Source organism: Etheostoma cragini, chromosome 18 (genome assembly GCF_013103735.1).
Source record: "Etheostoma cragini isolate CJK2018 chromosome 18, CSU_Ecrag_1.0, whole genome shotgun sequence".
NCBI lineage: Eukaryota > Metazoa > Chordata > Actinopteri > Perciformes > Percidae > Etheostoma > Etheostoma cragini.
The window spans coordinates 6525081-6544325 of NC_048424.1; the positions used below are offsets into that span (position 1 = coordinate 6525081).

At 40.3% G+C, this 19245-nt stretch overlaps 1 protein-coding gene across 4 annotated transcripts in view; it reads left to right on the forward strand.

The window, feature by feature from the left end:
* slc24a4b (solute carrier family 24 member 4b) overlaps nucleotides 1-17333 on the forward strand; it is a 34287-nt gene extending 16954 nt beyond the window's left edge. The window contains exons 3-17 of one of the 4 annotated variants that reach the window (XM_034899884.1): nucleotides 790-866; nucleotides 3481-3555; nucleotides 3651-3735; nucleotides 3822-3925; nucleotides 4879-4953; nucleotides 5044-5069; nucleotides 5531-5584; nucleotides 8296-8450; nucleotides 11082-11251; nucleotides 11555-11690; nucleotides 12677-12843; nucleotides 13185-13299; nucleotides 13794-13906; nucleotides 14025-14090; nucleotides 14360-17333. In XM_034899884.1, coding sequence (XP_034755775.1) covers nucleotides 790-866; nucleotides 3481-3555; nucleotides 3651-3735; nucleotides 3822-3925; nucleotides 4879-4953; nucleotides 5044-5069; nucleotides 5531-5584; nucleotides 8296-8450; nucleotides 11082-11251; nucleotides 11555-11690; nucleotides 12677-12843; nucleotides 13185-13299; nucleotides 13794-13906; nucleotides 14025-14090; nucleotides 14360-14509 — 1568 coding nt within the window. In that variant the 3' untranslated portion in view covers nucleotides 14510-17333. Of the gene's footprint in view, nucleotides 1-789; nucleotides 867-3480; nucleotides 3556-3650; nucleotides 3736-3821; nucleotides 3926-4878; nucleotides 4954-5043; nucleotides 5070-5530; nucleotides 5585-8295; nucleotides 8451-11081; nucleotides 11252-11548; nucleotides 11691-12676; nucleotides 12844-13184; nucleotides 13300-13793; nucleotides 13907-14024; nucleotides 14091-14359 lie in introns of all 4 variants that reach the window. The other 3 variants (XM_034899883.1, XM_034899885.1, XM_034899886.1) reach the window with 3 other exon arrangements.
* The last annotated feature ends 1912 nt before the right edge of the window (nucleotides 17334-19245 follow it).

Below are 19245 nucleotides of genomic sequence, written 5' to 3' on the forward strand. Positions count from 1 at the left end.
GGCTCAACAGAAACGGGTTGCACAAAGGCCGTTTGCCACAGATGTGGGATCCCGTCACGGAGACGGCCCGCTTCTGTCTCCAGCCAGGTGCACTGTGGAGCGGTTGCGTTTCCAGAGATGTGAGCCGTATGGTGGTACCATGGTCACACTGTTCCAACTGGGGCTCTGGATGATGGATGACGAGTCCTCAGCATGGGAGACGTTTCTCCCTGCTTGCTTTCAATTCTGTTGCAATTCAAAACTGACTTCAGGCTTTTAATATAGCCCAAGCTCTTTTACATCCATTCTTAAGGAGGAGCTGTGATGTTTGACTATTTTTCTACCAGGAATAGGTATAAAAGTCATTGGCTGCAGAGTTGTGTGAAATACTGCAGGTTGAAGATGATTTTTAAAAGGTGTTTGGAGCCATTTCCGTCCTCTTGAAAACTTAAAGACCTTGATGTTGTCTCTGATTTGGCTTTTTTTTTTTTTTTTGGATGATGAACACAGGCTTGCTATTCAATTTGCATTTGACCCTTTCTGGCTGTGTTGCCCTGTTTTTGTTTTGTTATAAAAGACATTTTTGCTGTATTAGATAATTGGGAAGAGATGGAACAAGAAGGAATGACACTCACATGACCATCCTAAATCGGTGTAAGCCTGCTGAACCAACAGGGCACCCCGGGCCTGCTCCTTTTGAGTTCGACACCCATCGGGACGTCACACGGTCCTCTCAGGGTGGGTTGGGGACATGTACCTCCTTGTCATGCTGCTGATGTGTGGTGACCGTGACATTTCCTCTCTCCTCAGCAATACACGAGTTCCCCACTGACCTTTTCACCACTGATGAACGGAAGAGCGGGGCCATTGTGCTCCACATCGTGGCGGTAAGAGGACTATTTATTTATTTATTTATTTTATTTTTAAGCTCCAACACCTGCATCTCCCATCACATCAGTCACCAGCAAACACAGAGAGCTCAGCTTGTTGCAGATGGATTTAGAAGCTTTTAATTTAGCAGCAACTGCTTTCTTTTAGCTTTTATCGCCTGGGGAATAAGGTTGGGGCTATGGTAGCAGTTTTCTGCTTAGCCACATTGCAAACTTGCGTTTTAATGCTCAAATGATCATACACTTTATCATATCACATCAGAATGTACCCATTTTTGTGCAAAAACAACTCTATATAGACGTGATCTCTTTATGGAAGGGAAGATTTATAGGGGAAGAAAGAAATGGGTAGAACAGTTAGTACTTTAAGCGTGAAGGTTCACGTCTTTGGTAAAGCATATCTGTGCTGAGACTATGGGATACAGCTGAAAGCTCTGGGAGTAGCTAGTGCCTTTTTGAATATTTGATTACATCTCTCCTAAATGATTATAGCCTGGGCACAATCAAATTTAAATGGGCTTGCAATACAGTAAACAGGCCCACGGTAGTTACACTTCAGCACAACATGCAGCAGATTAAAATCACATGATGTAAGCCAGTAGCCTTACAGGAATTTAAGTTTATTGAGTGGAATGTGAGAAACTACAAGACAACATTCATTTCATTTTAAGTGGTGATGTCCGTCAAAAGAGAACTTGAACTCCGTAGTGTGCGTGTGTAGAAAGCTTTCTAAATATGTTAGTGCTACTCTTAAAGTTGTAGTTGTAGTTGGGAGTAGTTTTAGTCAGTTTAAGTTTTAAGAATGATTCATTAGAACAATACTGGCGCAGGATAGGATACAAGGACAGCCAGACCTCCATTATTTATATAGTATGAGCAGCTTCTCCCCATGAAACTCCATAATTGTCTACATTTAATCATCCCAAGCTCCACTGACTTGACATAAAGCCACCTGTGGGGTTCGATGGAGTTTTTCCCCAGTAGGCCTGTTGTTCAGCAGGAGGTATTGCTCTTTTTATGCTGGATTAAACTGGCTTTAAAAGGTTTCTTTCAGTCAAATGCAACTTGGGGCTGTAGCTCGGATTTTTGAAATGCCGAGGTCATGAGCACTCACTCTCTCTCCTCCTCTCCTAACACATGCCCATCCCAGCAGACAAATTTAACCAGAAAACCATTTGTTTTACTCCTATGCATGAAAAGCTGTTTTTAGAGCCTTATCCACACTGTGGTAGAAACGCTGAGACTTTTCAATGATGTATTATTTTGTTGGATTCTAGAATAAGTTCACAATTTATAAAAGTTGGCCCTACGGCGAGTCTTTTTAGACTTTCCCGCCACTGCAGCTCAGCAAGGGAACACAGAGGGAATTTTATACAAAGATGACTTAACACTGGAAGATACAAGCTGGGTTTGTCTCCCTCAAATTGCTGAAGCTTTATATTTTCAGATACCTTTTTCGAATATTAGGCCTGTGGATTTTTCGCTGACATTAGAAGCAAATTAGGAAGAGATCTTCTGAAAGAGGAGGCGGAATTACCCATTTCAATGTTCATTTGGGCGCCTAAGAAAATTGCAAACCAATCCTTTTTTAAAAGTAATAAAATTTAAAAATCAAATACTAGAAGTTTCTGAAACACACCATGTTTGTTTAGAAAATAATTTAAAAAATTTGGACTGCTCCGGCCCTGAACACACCAAGTATCTTTTGACCTTTTTTTGACCTGACATACTGTATTTACAGACATGATAATGAGAGCCAGTATGAGCAGAGGTGTGACAACTGTAGTACTTTGTCTATACGACATGGTTGAGCCCTTCTCACCACCGATTCACATTGGCACAAAGATCCCCGCCTTGGGAACTTTTAAAAAGAAGCAGCTCTAATTCTTTCTAAACCTTTTTTGTGCAACATTATCCCTGTTGATCATGGTGTGTTCTGCCCAATTTTTGGTTTCACTTGTGAGAGTAGATAAACATCTTTTATTACCAGATTCTCCAGATATGATCAAAACTAAGATTTGAGGTTTAATCCAGTATACTGCGCTCACATTTTGTCAAAGGCCCCAGGTGTTAATTCCACACAGAAATATGACTTAATGTCCAGGCTTCACTTCTGAGAGGAGTAAAGTGTGGGTGGGTGGGTGGGGGGTCCTGATCATACTGCGATCCGGCAGTGCCCCCTGTGGCTAGCATAGAGCAGAGCACCGCTGCTGGGGCTGCCTGGCCATGATGTCACAGCTGATCTATAATTTATAGATCTGGCCTCAACTACTGAAATAGGCTGTGTCCTCCCACACCCCTGCTCTCTTACAATTTGAAAATCTACAGTATCTGGCGGAATAGTTGTGTGAGAACTGATTGTTGCTGAATTAACACTTAAATTTATTGCAGGCCCTATTTTAAGTGTGCTGTGCTTTGAGATTCCCCTTCATCCGTCCTTTAGCTGGAGAATACCTTACTCTGCCAAGGCTCTATAACCTCAGCTAATTTCTGCTGATTGAGGATGTATCTACACAGAGGCACACACCCTCTCTTGTCCTTGCCACACACACACCCACACAGCTTTACACTCTCACACCAAACTTAACTGTTGTGCTGTCTCTATCTCTAGGCACTCTACATGTTCCTGGCCCTGGCCATAACATGTGATGAATACTTTGTGACATCGCTGGAGAAGATCTGTGAGGTACTTGGGAGTTGTAGCCCTTTTAAGTTTCATTGTCCAAGGTCACCAAATGCTGGTTTGTCTGTGTAAAGCACACATTTGCTTTATTTCTGCAGAAATTAGATCTGAGTGAAGATGTTGCAGGAGCCACTTTTATGGCAGCTGGCAGCTCTGCACCAGAGCTTTTTGCATCTGTCATTGGTATACACACAAACACACACTCTCAGACATTTCCAGATGGTTGGTGTCGCCACTGATTCTGATTGGATGCCTCTCTCTGTGTGCAGGTGTCTTCATCACCCACGGTGATGTGGGGGTGGGTACAATCGTTGGCTCAGCAGTCTTCAACATCCTTTGCATCATTGGTGTCTGCGGGATCTTTGCTGGACAGGTGTGTGTGTGTGTGTGTGTGTGTGTTACAGTGAGTGACTTGCTGCATTATTCTGCTTGTTTAAAGACTGCAGAACATTACATGTGTGGCAGAAGTTTTTTGCTGAGGGGAAACCAAGCCATCTGCGTTTTAGTTAGCTTTCTCAGAACTGGTTTTAGTATAAATGGAGAACTAAACTCTGGAGGCGTGAACGGATCATACATACTTGTTTGTTCTTTAAGCTCTTTCTGTAAAGAGAAATTTGCATATCAAGTATATAATATGCAGTCTTATCCTAAAAAAACAATGTAAAACTAATGCAAAAGTAATCCCCCTCAGTCATCACTCATGACCAGGGCCACACAAATTCTGCAGAGGCAGATTTTCTGCGGATTTAAAAAAAAGAATTCCATTTTCATTCTGGTTCACAAAAAGTACTTTTTTAGAGACCCTGCCCTCCGCTTGTATTTTCTTATTTTTGTGTGTTAATGGGCGTGCGTTTTGTAACCCGCAGCCAACAAAAGCATGCAGGTTGTGCAGCGTGGTCTCATTCCCAACTGCTGCTTTTGTCCCTCAGTGTCAAAGAATGAGGCTGTGCATTTCCTCATAATCTGACAATGCTGTACCTTCCTGTGGACGGCGTGTGTTTTGTTTTTTTGTGCCTTAGAACATAACCGCTGTGAAACCTTCAGAAAATAACGTTTTACTCTTTGTTGGCCGCTCCCTCTCCATTTTAATATCTAGCTCGCTCAACCACTGCGCTTTCGCTGCCTTTTTTTTGTTTTAATCTGAGCCAGGCCAACTTTGAACACGGTTTTCAAATTTACATTAAGCAATACTCACTAATCATATCATACCTTGAGTGCGTTAGTTAATACATCTGTATCAATGGAAATGCTTCCCATAACTCTTGCACATAGATGTAGTAAAAGAAAATATCTAAAACATGACTGCACTTTTCCCTGTGAAATCAGGTGGTGATTTTGACCTGGTGGGCAGTTTTCAGGGATTCCTTCTACTACATTCTGTCTGTTTTGGCTTTAATTGCAGTAAGTTGGGCCATATGAATTAATTCATTAACACATGCTGCAATTGTCCCCTTTTTTAAATGTTATAAAATGTTTCCCTTATATTTTCAGTTCATCTACGACGGCAAGATAGTTTGGTAAGTTATTTATCTAGTTAAGCTTTACATGTTTCCACAATTTAAAACAAGATGTAACTTTTGAAGGAAGTGATACACAATTTGCGCCTCTAATGATTGTAAAGCTAAATTCATAAGTAACAAAACACACCTGTTAATCCTACACACGATGATTGTGCTGCTGCAGCCTTACCTGGTCTTATAGTGGCTAATGTCTGCAAACATAAATATTGCAGTAAATGACGATTCAGGCTTTACAATACCCTACAATTGACCTTTTTATCCTGTAATAATTACATCTGGTACCAGTGGTTTTTCATCAAAAGTTACTTAGTCTCACTTTAAATTCCAGGTTTTCTAACTTAATTGATTTCACGTGTTGTAAAGCCGACTAATGGTTGTAGCTAGAAGTCCTGAAAATTTTCATCTAAGCTAAAAGATTCATTGTCACTTTATCATTCATCTATTTTTTTCTTCATCAGGTGGGAGAGTTTGATACTGGTGGTCATGTATGCTGGATACATCCTAGTCATGAAGTAAGTTCTGCTCATTTTTAAATCTGTCTTGTTTGATTAATCAGTCCAGCTGACTGACAGGTGCTTTAACTGCTGCACACAAATACCTGTGGGCTGATAAGTGCGCTCATTAGTTTCACAAGAGAAGGGTGGGGTTCCAGCTAGAGTGGAGTGTTCGAGAGTCTTATGGTGGAAATATTTTATGACGCAATTTCACACAAGACACTATTTCAGAGTTTCTTATTTGTGAGTCTTTGACAATTATGTTGGATTTCAAAATTGTTTTTATTTCAAATGTTAATTCTTCTTGCCCTCTCTACACTGTATACAGTATGTCTCTATCTCTCATAAATCATCTCAGATGTATTTTAATACATACACAGTACATGCATGCTTTATTTATGCTTCAATCCAAAACTAATTAGCTTCCTTGCTCCAAATGTTACAAGTTATTGTTTTTACACTTTAGTTTTTTGTATGAGTTTAACAACTAGGAGAAGTTAATTTGTATGTTTTTGAGGTGCTGTTAGAAGGATTTTGTTGCTTTCAGACAGAGCCATGCTAGTTTTACTATAGGGCCTTGCGCCTTGTCTGCAATCCTGCGGGTTTTTCAATTTTTTTTGAATTTACATGTCGTCCTGTGCTGCTGTCTCTCTCCAGCTGGTAATTTACATTATTTAATGACCAAGATGCTTCAAAAATGACATGCCTGACCACATCTGCTTCATATTGTATGAAATGATTAACATAGTTAATGAAATACCTGCAGCATCTACAGGCAGCAGGACTAATGTTCCACAGTCTCTAAGAAGGGCTCCAGAGCCATTCCCCACAGGCTATAGGCACCTTTACACAGGCCTTTTGCCCAATGCGCATGAACTAAAGTAGAAGGTGCGCATTGAGATACCCAAACAGTGTGTTTAGACCTATCAGTATGTGCTTTGCATTTTCTAATTTAAATTTTAACTGAAGGTGCAATACATGCTTTTGCGCCCTTGTAGATTCCCTCCCCCGCTGGAATCTATTGTATTTTAGCATTTTGTTTGAATTCTAGAATGATCAGAGTGGGTTTCTTTGCAGTCAATGGTCTGTGATGCGAAACATTTGATCACAATTTTTGTTTACAATCTGCCCCAAAAAATGTCTAGTCTCTTTTTAATCCGTCACCTTTCAGCTTGGATGAGATGTTTGCATGAAATACAGATTCCATCTATTATGCCATATTTGTTGTTTTTTTTTGTTTTTTTAATAGTCATAACTACATAATGCCAACCCATGTCGTCCTGTGCTGCTGTCTCTGTCCAGCTGGTAATCTGTTCTACACTCAGCAGCAGCTTGCTCTCTCCCTGCCATAAGAGTTTAATCTTTCTCCTCTGCAGTGGCTAAGAGCACTGGATTAATCGGATCACTCCTTTCTTATTTGGAGGAAAAAAGTGCTTACTGTAGGATGTGCTGTCATATGTCTCCCCTCTCCCAAAAATATCCACTGTCCATTTTGGCTGTTACCTTCAAAATGGAGTAGAGTTGGATGGATATAGCCGTGCACTGAGGTGACCTACCAGGGCTTGGCTATGGCGTCTATACATTTTATCCATTTTGCTCCTCAAATAGCACACGTACTGCCAATTGCAAAAAGAAATAACATAGTGAGAAATGCATTGACACCAAATGTATAAGAAAAACAAACTATTATGCTTTTGAATCTTAAATTGAGCATTTGGGCTCTTAAAATTGACCTTTTAATAGAGACAGATGCACTGCTTCTATCTTCAGTCAACGTTATCTCCACCTTCGATTGCATGTAACTTGTCTTTATCAAGGATCACCAATAGAAAATGTCGTTTCTCAAGTTAAACTAAAAACTTCTTAATGGCTTTAGCCAGCTTGTTAGCATTTGCTTGGCAGCTAAAATGTCATAGCCACTGCTTTATACTGTGATGCTGCAGAACAGCAACATTCAACTTTGATAGTTGAAGCTGTAACGTTCAAAATACAAAGCTCTGTATTTGTTTCGACACTTACTTACAAATTTATAACAATATTATGGATTATCTTTGACATCCTTTGGACTCGATACTTTACAACCAGTACAAATATAGCAAACACTATTCTTAAACCCTCAATTCAGAAAAAGAAAACTTAAAAAATGTTCACTTAAAATGTGGGATTAAGCTAATGGTACTAAATTATTTCTTTCAAACCATAACAAAAGTTTTAAAGTTAGCTTTTGAAGGTGTGGAACCTCTGAAAGGGACAGAGCAGCTCTTAGGATGTTGCCAATGTTATTTGCACACATTTGGATCAAAGGCAGCATTGCATTGAGCACTTGTGATCCATTTTTATGTAATGGCACACAAATGGTCTTATGAAAGCCTTGATTGGCTTGTGGGAAACCATTTTTTTTTTCTTCCCCTTTTACCATTCTAACACAGAACGGCATATTTCATCAATTATTTGTGTAGTGTGGCGGTGCTAGTTTTTAGAAAGTAGGCTCCTTTTAACTGTAAATGTATTCTATAGCAGTATAGAGAGTAAACATGTTATTTTGGCCAATTAATACAAACTATGAATTTTAAACTAGTTTGCAGCCTTTCATCTAAAGCTCATAAACCCGATTTGCAAATGGGAGTCTTGACACTGTATGCTTTGTCTTGTTTATTTCTTTCCCTTTTGGACTATGGGCTAACTTATTCCAGTATCTCTAATTTAGGGATTATGTTCCATTTGTTTAGATTCAACACCAGCATGCAGAGATTTTTCATGGGGTCGAAGTCGAAAAAGAACGTGGCCAATGGTAACGCTGCGGCCAGCAGTGAGATGGAGGACGGTAATGCTAGTTATGACTATGTTTGGGATGACGACCCGTCATCGCCTTTGCTCTCATCAGGTAAGGTTAAACAGACAGGCTGGGTACAAAAGACTGTTCTCTGGCAGGGAATGAATCTGATGATGAAATGGAAATATACTGGATGATTTAAGTTGATTCTCTGGAAGATTGTGGTTATTTCCTTCTGTTGAAGGGTCTGTGGCTCTAACCTTGGCTTTTTTCTGCTGAACTAATTTCTGATTTGCTTTCTTGCTCTGAACGTAACAGAAATTGTCCTGGCACATAACAGCTTTGAAGGTATAAGTTATTTTTTTGTATGAATTTAACAAATGCCAAGAGGAGTTAATTTGTGAGCTTTTGAGGTGCTGGGAAAAGGGATTTTGGTACCTTTAGGGAGGGCCATGCTAGCTTTTTCTCCTAGTCTTTATGCTATACTAAGCGAACCGGCTGCTGTGCTTATCGGCGGATTTGGGCACCTTCAGACTGAGCCGGACTGGCAGTTTTCCCCTGTTCCCACGTGTTTCTTCTAATGCAACAGTATGCTAAGATAACCATCTGTTGGCTGCTTCATATTTAGGGAAGAGACATGAGCATTGTATCACTTTTCTCAACTCTTTGCAAGAAAGCAAATAAACCCATTTTCCCGAAGTGTCAAAATTTCAACCCTAATATCTTCCAAAGATCAAGAAACCTTCAGTCCTTTGAACCCATGAACTGCACTACCTGAAGGGCAACGGTTTTGTCACATTTCAGCCATACTTCTGTCTTTTCTTGTGGAAAGATCTATATGTTCCTCGATTAATTTTCTCTGCCCTCTAAGTCCTTTCTTAGGTGATAAGTATGCTTATCTGGGCATACAAGGGGGAGCTAAATGAAACGCTCTTGTTAAAAGGGGAACAGCATAATGAAGCTCTTCTTTAATCTTCCTTCGGTAATGCAGTTTGATGTCAGGGGACTTTGTTGGGTTTCAAACTTATTAAGGAAACTACTGGAAAATTGGCCTTTTCTAAATAACTTCTTTAATGTCACATTTTTAGTGAGATTTCTTCATAGCCACTTCTTTACTGCCTTTGACCTTTCAGAAGCATCCAATCAGTGACATTTAACCCCTCTGAAAGATTTCCCACTTTAGCTGCATCCGTGTTAACATGCCTGTCTGTTTAGCCTTACTAAACTTATTCTTGCTTACTGTCAACAGTGTTGTGCTGCTGTGTGCCCAAACTTTGTGCTTGCATTCTACTTTTCTTCTGCTGGTCTCTGGGGCGTAGACTCACTCACTCCTGAAGTGGTAATGAATTTCACAAGAGGAAATGTTTATGCCAGCTCTGTTTACACAGTTAATTTATGTGCGTTTGTCCATGCATAATAAGTCAAATTAAGGCAGAGTTAAACTAATAAGTGTACTGTAGAACTTTTTTTTTATTCCCCATGCACTGCATCTTATAGCAAACTGTGGGTACAAAGCAAATTAGGAGTTAAAGAATGCAAAAAAACATTTAAAAGATTTTTTATTAAGCTCTAATTGACTGAAGTAGACTGGCTGTGTTTTAATGTCAGACACCTGCATAATTAATTGTCAGCTCAAAGATGCCAGAGGTTACATCTTTCATGTCATCTTGAAATCAATCCCAGTCGACCCATAAATATTCTCAATGGTCGGCAAACTTCAAAGCTGCACCAGGCAATTTTTGGAAAGCTATTTGAAGTTCAGTACCCACAAATCCGGTGATGTTTAGTAAGCACACTCAATGGTAACTCAGCAGGTGTGTGTGATGTTTTATACCTCGGGATATGAGGGAGGGGAAAGGGTTCCACATAGGTGAGTCCATGGGGGAGGGGGGGGGATCCCAAGGATTTAAACTCTTTTCCTTAATGATATGAGGATAGAGTGACGTGAAGTCGTTAGGGGACCTTTTTAATCAAATCATCCAGGAGCAGTAGATTAATTAGTCCCATTGTAACTGAATGTAACTTTTTATGGCAGATTGGCAGTCTTATGCCTATATATGCAGGTTTGTGTAGTCTTGATTACTGTTCAAATTTTAACTGTCCAGAAAAACCATGCACAACATGAATATTTCATATCAAGCAAATGAGTAGTGTTTATCGGTTGAAACAATTCTTCTAGGTCTTTTGCTAACTAAACTACTTCACTATAAACCCATGAGATTAGCGTAAAATTGCAGCCAATTTAAACTGAACTCACTATTCTACAAGATGGAAGACACTGGAATTTGAATGGTCCAATCCTGCATATGATGATCCCTGAGTTTGTTTCCTGGAAAGATGACCGAAAGATATACTACAAAGAATGTCTTTCATCATCTCTGAGGCAACATGAAGGCACAACATTTCTAGGTCACTTTAGATAAGCCGAGAGAGTGGAGCGAAAGGAGGAAGGATTTTTCGAGCTTTAGAAATCACCCCAACTTTCCAAGATGTGCGTGTGTGTACACTTTTATGCAACAGGCTACAAAGGGACACTACAAACATGTATAGAATCTCTCAATGGCTTCCTGGGTCTTAAGTTTTGTTAGTAAGGTCTTAAGTACATGCACTTGAATGAAACCAATAAAATGGATAGATATGAATGAAACCGCTCTGTGTTCAGGTCTGGTAGATTTATGCAGTTTATTCATTCAATAACTATTTTTACTTTTTATATTTGTATTATATCCCTCCGCTTCTCAGTCAAGCCCACCAAGGCTTACAGCCGTGGATCAGTGGTGATGGTGGACGAGATCATGAATGACAGCCCTTCTAAGTTCAGGTTTCCAGAAGCTGGCCTCCGTATCATGGTCACCAGCCATTTTGGACCCAAGACCCGTCTGCGCATGGCCAGTCGCCTCATCATTACAGAGGTACAGCTGGGCGTTTTTGCCCCAGTAGTAGGATTCAGCCGCTAATGCTTAATGTAAAGAGTTTCTTTTAAGGGTATACTATTTTTCAGCTTTTGTTGTATCTGAATTTAGTTCCAAAGATCATTTTTTTATTCACCCAAGGGTCTCCTTAGCTCACTCCCACTGTGTACATGCATTTGTGTTTCACATTTATGACCACAGAAATAAAAAATGCATGAGATATTGCAGAAGCGCAGCAGTCGGTGTAGCAGCGTGTCTGCTCATGTGCTCTTAGACTTAGTTTCTTTTTTCTGAAAGCGCCAGAAGTTGGTCCAAGCTGCCAATGGAGTGGAGACCCAAGTGATTGACGGGAAGGTAGAAATCGAGAATGGAAATGTACCAGAGGACAAACCCACGGAGGCGCCGGAAAACGATACAATCTCACCGTTTCATGTTCCAAGTATGTGATTCATGTATTTACTCGATGACCATGTGTAAATTAGCAGACATGGAGGGATTCTTTAGGGGGTAAAAAGGATATTGGAATAATCAGTTTTTCTGTACATCCTTTGAAATTTCACACATCTATATTATGTCCTTTTTGTACTGATTTTTTTGTTTTTTGAATAAGCAAGCATAACTTTTTGCTTTAGAAGCTATCAATGTCTTTAATCAAATTAGTCAGTGGCTTCCTAACAAATAAGAATGTTTGTTTGTTGTTGGCACTTAAAAGACAGATGACTGTATCTCTGCTTAGAAAAACATTTGCAATCCAGTCACTGGAAAGAATAGGTTCACATAATCGATGAGGGGAAACCAGATTTGATTATACTTTTTAAAGTGAAGTTTGTGGGAATCAGAAATACTTTATTGATCCCCCGAATGGAAACTGTGTTGCAGTCGCACAAATGTATATCAGAGTAGAAATATAAATAAAGAAATGTAAGAAGTGTGGCTATGTACGGTATTTACATAGTTAAAGGAATGTTATACAGTCTTTACATAATTAACTTAATTAAGGAATTGTGATGATAATAATAATAATAATAATAATAATAACAGTTGAGTATTGCACACATTTCAGGCCAGTGTTCTTTCACAAAAAAGATAATACTGTCTAGTTTCAACCTCTCAAAGTGTCTGCGTGTCAGACACTTGGAGGGAAGAGTTATAAAGGTTGATGGCCACAGGAAAGAATGACTTCCTGTGGTGCGTTTTGGTAGAATGAACGAAATGTGGTCTGAACACTGCTACTGACATCAGAAAGAGGCTACAGTTCATTATGATCATAGCATTTGACAATAAAAAATTACAACATGGTGTGTATTGAAAAACCCACATAGGGAAACCTTTTTGAAGATAGCATTTTGTCATTACAGCAATAAAGATTTTTCTTCCAACGTAAAAAGCCAGAATCTAATGGCTTGTGCTGTATTCCTGCTGCAGAGGGAATTGGAAGCAAGTTGAAGTGGCTGATATCCTGGCCTCTGCTGCTGTTGCTGTTTGTTACCGTCCCGAACTGTGCCCTGCCTCGCTGGGAGAAATTCTTCATGGCTTCCTTCATCCTGTCCACTGTCTGGATTGCAGTCTTCTCCTACTTTATGGTCTGGATGGTGAGTGTAATGTTTGTGTGGAAGGCAAGAACTTAATAGATTTCCAGAATGAGGCATTTGCTCTCTTGTATTGCTCTCTAAATTAAATGCTTGTTAATAAAAATGAACTGGCACAGGTGCAAGGGACCTGGATTCACATAAGTTGTAGTGTTGTCAAATTAGTTCCATAATTATATAATCTGATTATCACTGACGATGTGGTGGATGTAACGGCATTAGATGCCGTGTTTGACATTTGCAGCGCAGTAGGGGAACATTAACAATGGGCATTTGGTTCACATGCTTTTTCTCATACAGAGAATGCTTGCTTTGAGCCCTGACTCTCATTACATTTCTCTCAGGTGACTGTAATCGGGTTCACTCTGGGAATCCCAGATGTCATCATGGGCATCACTTTCCTGGCAGCAGGCACCAGCGTCCCAGACTGCATAGCCAGTCTAATTGTGGCTCGGCAAGGTATAGCTTTCCGTCAGAACTATTTTCAGATTGATTTATTATACAGTGGAGAGTCAGACGTTGTTGCACGGTACTCATTTTATATCCACAGTCCACCAGGACTTTTGCGGTGAAAGTGCATTCTGGGATGTTGGCTTTTTTTTTTTTTTTTAAAGTGCTTAGACAGAAATTATAGTAATGTATCTAATCTCACTATGCATAGTAAGCAATGTAAATGCAGTTGAAGTTAATATGCAGCTATAATTGAACAAGTAGGAATTCCGCTCTTAAACGAGATATGTGCTGAGTTGTTTAAAGATGTGTATATTACAGTGTAGCCCTGCATCACCACCTGCAACTGAATAAGGTTAGGACCCTTGTAAATATGTGAGAGTACAGAACAGTTAAACCTTCAGTTGGCGATGAAACTGTTTATCTGACCTAAAGGTCTTGATGAAAAATGTTCAAAACGTCAAAGTTGCTTTCTTAATAACCTCCTTTTGGTTTTGTTGCAGGTTTGGGAGACATGGCGGTGTCCAACACTATTGGCAGTAATGTGTTTGATATTCTCGTGGGACTTGGTGTTCCCTGGGCGATACAGACTATGTGTGTGAGCTATGGATCAGAGGTAAGGAGCTTGTTTACGTTACAAATACTCAGACCTTGTCGTGCTAGTGTGGAAAACAACCGAAAACCTCTGATGTTGAAGAGCCGCAGGTGAATTGTTGTTGTGTGTATTGTTGCAGGTGATGATTAACAGTCGGGGCCTGGTGTACTCTGTGGTGCTGCTGCTGGGCTCTGTGGCCCTTACCGTAAGCAATACCTAATGATGTTATTACTTTACACTGGTTAAATGTGGTGATCACTCAGAGGACAATAACCTGGTTACAGTACGTGTTTAAAAGTAAAAATACGTAAGCACATAGAAATAATGTATAAATAGCATCCCTTTTGGGCTACACTCACCGCTAACTGATGCACTGCTATGCAATAGTGACTGAGCCAATTGGTTCATCATTTTCAAAATCAGTGTTGTGATACTCTGGCAATGCAACTTAATTTGGTGTGTGTGCACGCGCAGGTGCTGGGGATCCACCTGAACAAATGGAGGCTGGACGTGAAGCTGGGCGTGTACGTCTTGGTGTTGTACGCGATCTTCCTCTGCTTTTCCGTCATGATTGAATACAACGTCTTCACCTTTGTCAACCTGCCGATGTGCATGGAGGAGTAGAGCACAGCAGCATGGCTCGGATACCAAAACCTCAACACTCCAATAGCAACCCCAAAAACTGATCTTTTTGTTTTTTTTTCAATAGTACTGGACCTATCTGCAGACTTCTTTTTTTTTTTCTCTCTTGCACTCTTTCTTGTAATCCTTTTTAGTACCAAATATGAGTTTAATTTCCTCAAGAGGCAGTACACGGCGTACGAGTGGACTCCATTCTGTCTCATTTGTCCTCTTGTCACACGGTGCCGGCCCATAATTCCAATTATTTTGGGCATTGCCTGTTATTGCAGTAACGTCTTTAGTTCCTCTGTGCGCCTGTTAACTTTCTATCCATCTAGCATGCCTTTTTAGATGTCGGGGATCTCCAAAATCAGAAGTGCCCCTGTTGATAGTTGGTGTGTACTTTCACTGTTTTCACATTGTAGATTTCCACACATCATTTCCAAAGCCTTTCCACAAACCAGTGTCTGGAAGAAGAAAAAAAATCATTTGATTCTAACCAAAACCCCCACACAGCGATAACTCTCCTTAAACTTCTTCCCAAAATAATTACAGTTACCAACACCCAAAGATAATAAGTGCACTCCTTTTTCCCCTCTCGACACCATGGAGGAGGGCCTTGTCCTTGGCAGCTCCCCTCCTCCAACCTGAACCGACTCCCCTGGCATGGCCTTTGGCATCATGGAGCAGATACTGTTAGCACTTCACTTCAGAAACCCAACAATTCTCAACCCTTATCTGCTTGATCAAATCTGCTTTTTTTTTTTTTCTAAAAGAAAAGACATTTTGGTCAGGACACTTTGTGTCAAGATGTATCGCAGTCCAGATCAGATGACTGTGAGGGTGTTATGCATATGCAACACTGCACAATGTAAACTTGTAAACACTTTTTTTGTTTTTGTATTTATTTTTTCAAACCAAGGTTCTGTCTAGAATGAAATACGGAGGAGAGCTTGTTGCAAATATAAGACATTGCCTGTTTTTCACTGAAACCAATTGCACATGGAAATGCTTTTTTGCTTTGTGCTGTAAGGAGATTTGACCACTCAGAGGTATCTGGCTGGTGCTGGCTACTCCACTCCAGCATTATGTTCATTCAGCGATGGGTCAGTCCACTTCTTCTGCACAACTTCAGAAAAAAAAAAACTGGCTCCCAATCTGTGCAATGCCATGGATTTTTGTCATCAGTTGACTTGTTGTCATCTTGAGACAGCAGCAGCATGGAGGTCGTTTCGAAGAAAATTACCAGACGGTTCTCAACACTGACTGTCTGCTTTAACAATCTCTGGCCAGTAGAGGGTACCGCAGCCCCTCTACCTAGGGCGGGGTTGCCAACTACAGCCGATGGTTATCAGGGATACTCGGATATGGACAACTTCAGGAGATGGTGATGGTCTCTTGATTTTGAGTTACATGTAGATATTGCACTTTAACAGTCGTCCTCTCATTCTGAATCAACTAGTGCTTCCGTGTGTGTGTGTGCGTGCGTGCGTGTGTCCCACACTGGGCTTTCAACTCTCCACAGACTGGAAACTCTTACATGAGCACATCTGCCTCTGTCTGCAGTGCATGCTGGGACATTAAATGCAGCTCCTCCACAGCACAGCGAAAAGGCTGAGGGCTTCTGGGCGTCTCCATGGACACCGCCCGACCCACTTTACAAAAATCGGCAGCTACGAGCAGCACTGCAATCCAGACATTTTGACATCATGCAAAAATGCCTGTGAGAAGTCCGTAAGTGAGGTTCAGAGACTAAAAAGCGTGTGCGTAGTGTTGAATATTCCTCTGCCAGTCGGTTGGCAGCAGGCACTTGTATATGCAATCTCAATTTTAAGAGTTCTATGTGAAAGAAGGTCCCTGCAAGGTTGCCATATAAAGACGAGGGATCCCGTGGAGATGTGACGTTGGTTTGTTTAGTACTTGATGTGTGAGCTCACAGGTGTGTTTGTGACAGCCCAAAATCTGAGCCCAAAGGATGGTTCTGAAACTGTGGCTTTGAGGAAAGTCTTACACACTCTCTCCTCCCCTTTTTCCCCTTTCTGCACTCAAGTTCCCTCTTACACAAGGGCATTAACTCTCCACCAACCGAGCAGAGGGGGCAGCGGGGACTGCATGGATGGATAGTTGTCCTCCGTCGTCCTGGGACGTCACTTTTTAAGAACCTGGATAAGAGCAGACTTTAAAGAATTCAAAATATATATGTTAAAAAAAGTCAGGACATCCTTTAGCTGCTACTCTATTAGGGTTCAAATGGTTTTGTTTACTGGACACATGTGACCACACAGGGCCTAGAGACTTCTCTTCACACCCACTAACTGCTTGTACACCGTCCTTTCTCCCTCTCGACCCTTTCAGCGGGTCTTCTGTCTGAGTTGATTCAGAATGTGCAGTGTTATAGTTTTTTTCATATTTTTGTTGTTGCTCTGTGTGGTCATGTCCCGGTTGCTAGCTTTGAGTGGTAAAACCCACAGCCGGGGGGGGGGGGGGGGAAACTGCTTTTTTTTTTTTCTGGTCACTTTGCCAGGCAGCGTACGTTCTCACCGGCTGTTTAACTCGCATCTTTGTTACAAGTCACTTTTTTAAAGAGGGGGAAAAAATGATTAGAATTCTGATGCCATACTTCGTCACATACGTCGTAGCGCTGCAAAAATCCAGATTGTATGGAAATCCTGTGTACAAATTAGGCGCGCGCGCACACACTTCAGAACCCACATGTTACAAATGGCAAATGAACACGAGAGGACCAGTATGTATTTCTTGATTGGATGCGACCTGATGCACTGTGAGCTCAATGTGACGTGGGAGTTGTTTGTCAAGAATAATTGATAAAAAAATATATTTAATGTATAGTAATTATAAAACATAATTGAGGACATCTATATAACTTATATGAATGTATTGTCTTGCTATAGGCCTACTGGACATATCCAATCAATGCATTTTACTGTAAAGCAATAATGTGAAGAAAAAAATAAAATGGCAAATAATTCCTGTACATTTGTCTCATAAGTTCTTGGATTGTTTGTGAAACAAATTAAATCAAGCCATTTGTACATGTATCCGCTACTTGTACTGTTGTTTTTCACGGCATGTACCTATGTTTGGAAATAATTTAAAGGGCCTTTAGAGTCTACCATGTTTTGGACAAAATCAATGGTGGAAGTATACTGAACTTATGGATTTCCATTTGATGTTACTTATATTTTCTCTAAAATGTCCTTTGTTAGTCCACTAAATGTATGTCCACAGCTGAAGTCCCTGTAACTTCTAAGATTAAGATTTTACATGATTGTTCTGCAGAATGAGTATACTTTTGATATTTAAAATTGGGTTTGTTGATAATACTTAACTTTTACTTTTTACTCCAAAAACACTCACTCCTACATTTCCCTTGATGCAACTTTGTAACTTCTAACTCCCTTTAGAGCCACAGAAGACTCTTCTAAAATTGTTTGGATAGGCTGTGAAATATTCTATATGATCCATAAACTGAACTTAAATCTACAGTAATAATTACTTGGCTGCTTTGACAAAGCCCAAGAGCACTTCACATAATGACTGTGGCCAAGCTACAGGAGGTTTTTAGGCTGTGGTGTTTCAGGAGTCTTTATTACATGTCCCGGGATGTAGTATGTCGGATATCTGCATGGAGCGTGTTCCAGAGGGATGGGGCTGCGACACTAAAGGCTCTGTCTCCGAAGGTATTGAGTGTGGTTTTGGAAACAGAGCAGGCCAGCGTCTGAGGACCGCAGGTTTCTGTTTGCAGTGTATGGATGGATTAGGTCGGAGAGGTAGATACTATACATGGGGGGTAGAAAGAAAAGAAATACCAGGATTTGACTTAGAGTGAGACCCCTTCCTGCAGCTCTCCCTTTCCCCTTTTTGTTGCACAGCATAGGCATTTGCAGAACGGCCAATAGGATTTTTTTTTCTCTCTCTCTCTCTCTCTCTCTCTCTCTGAAAGGACCTGTGATTGGCCAAAGCATCAATTTACGTGCTAGATTTACTAAAGACTGAAAACCAAGCCAAGATGGGTTACAGTCTATTTTTCTCTCAGTCCACTTGAATTTAAGTATGCTGAAGGATTGTTATGGAAGTTTTGCCCAACAATGCCAAAAAACAAAGTACCCACCACAGCTTTAATATGTAAGATGGAGGATCCACTTCGAGTTGGATTTGGATTGCAGTACTTTTTACAGTATTGTATTGATGCTGATTTCCAAAGGTCTATACAGCAGAATAATTATCTTCCAACAATATCTTGTACTAAAATGGTCTTTTCTGTAATTATTGTAAGATTCAATTAACAGTTACAACACTTGAGGACATCTTTAGACTTGCTGACTCAAAAGTCCCCCCCCCCCCCATTAAACCAGAAGCCAAATTACATGGTACAGTTTTCACATGAGCAGTTTAAGATATTTCTTAGTGAAATTACCCTTAAGGTAAAGTTAACAAGTTTGTTGTACTTTCTCAGCTATTCTGTTGCAGCAGCAGCAGCAATTAAAGCACTTTTTAACAAAAGTAGTTCATGCCCCCTCAAAAACTCTCTAATATATTCTGTTCATACTCTGGTTGATTGCATCTGTTGGCCATGCTCTTCTTTCAAAAATTCAGATTTTCAATTAAAGTTCTTCCAATCAATCAGCTGTGGATACATTCCCACTAAGTCAGTGCTCAAAGTACAGTAATATCATGCAACGATACTTTTTCATTTTTGAAATATGTTTGATATTAGA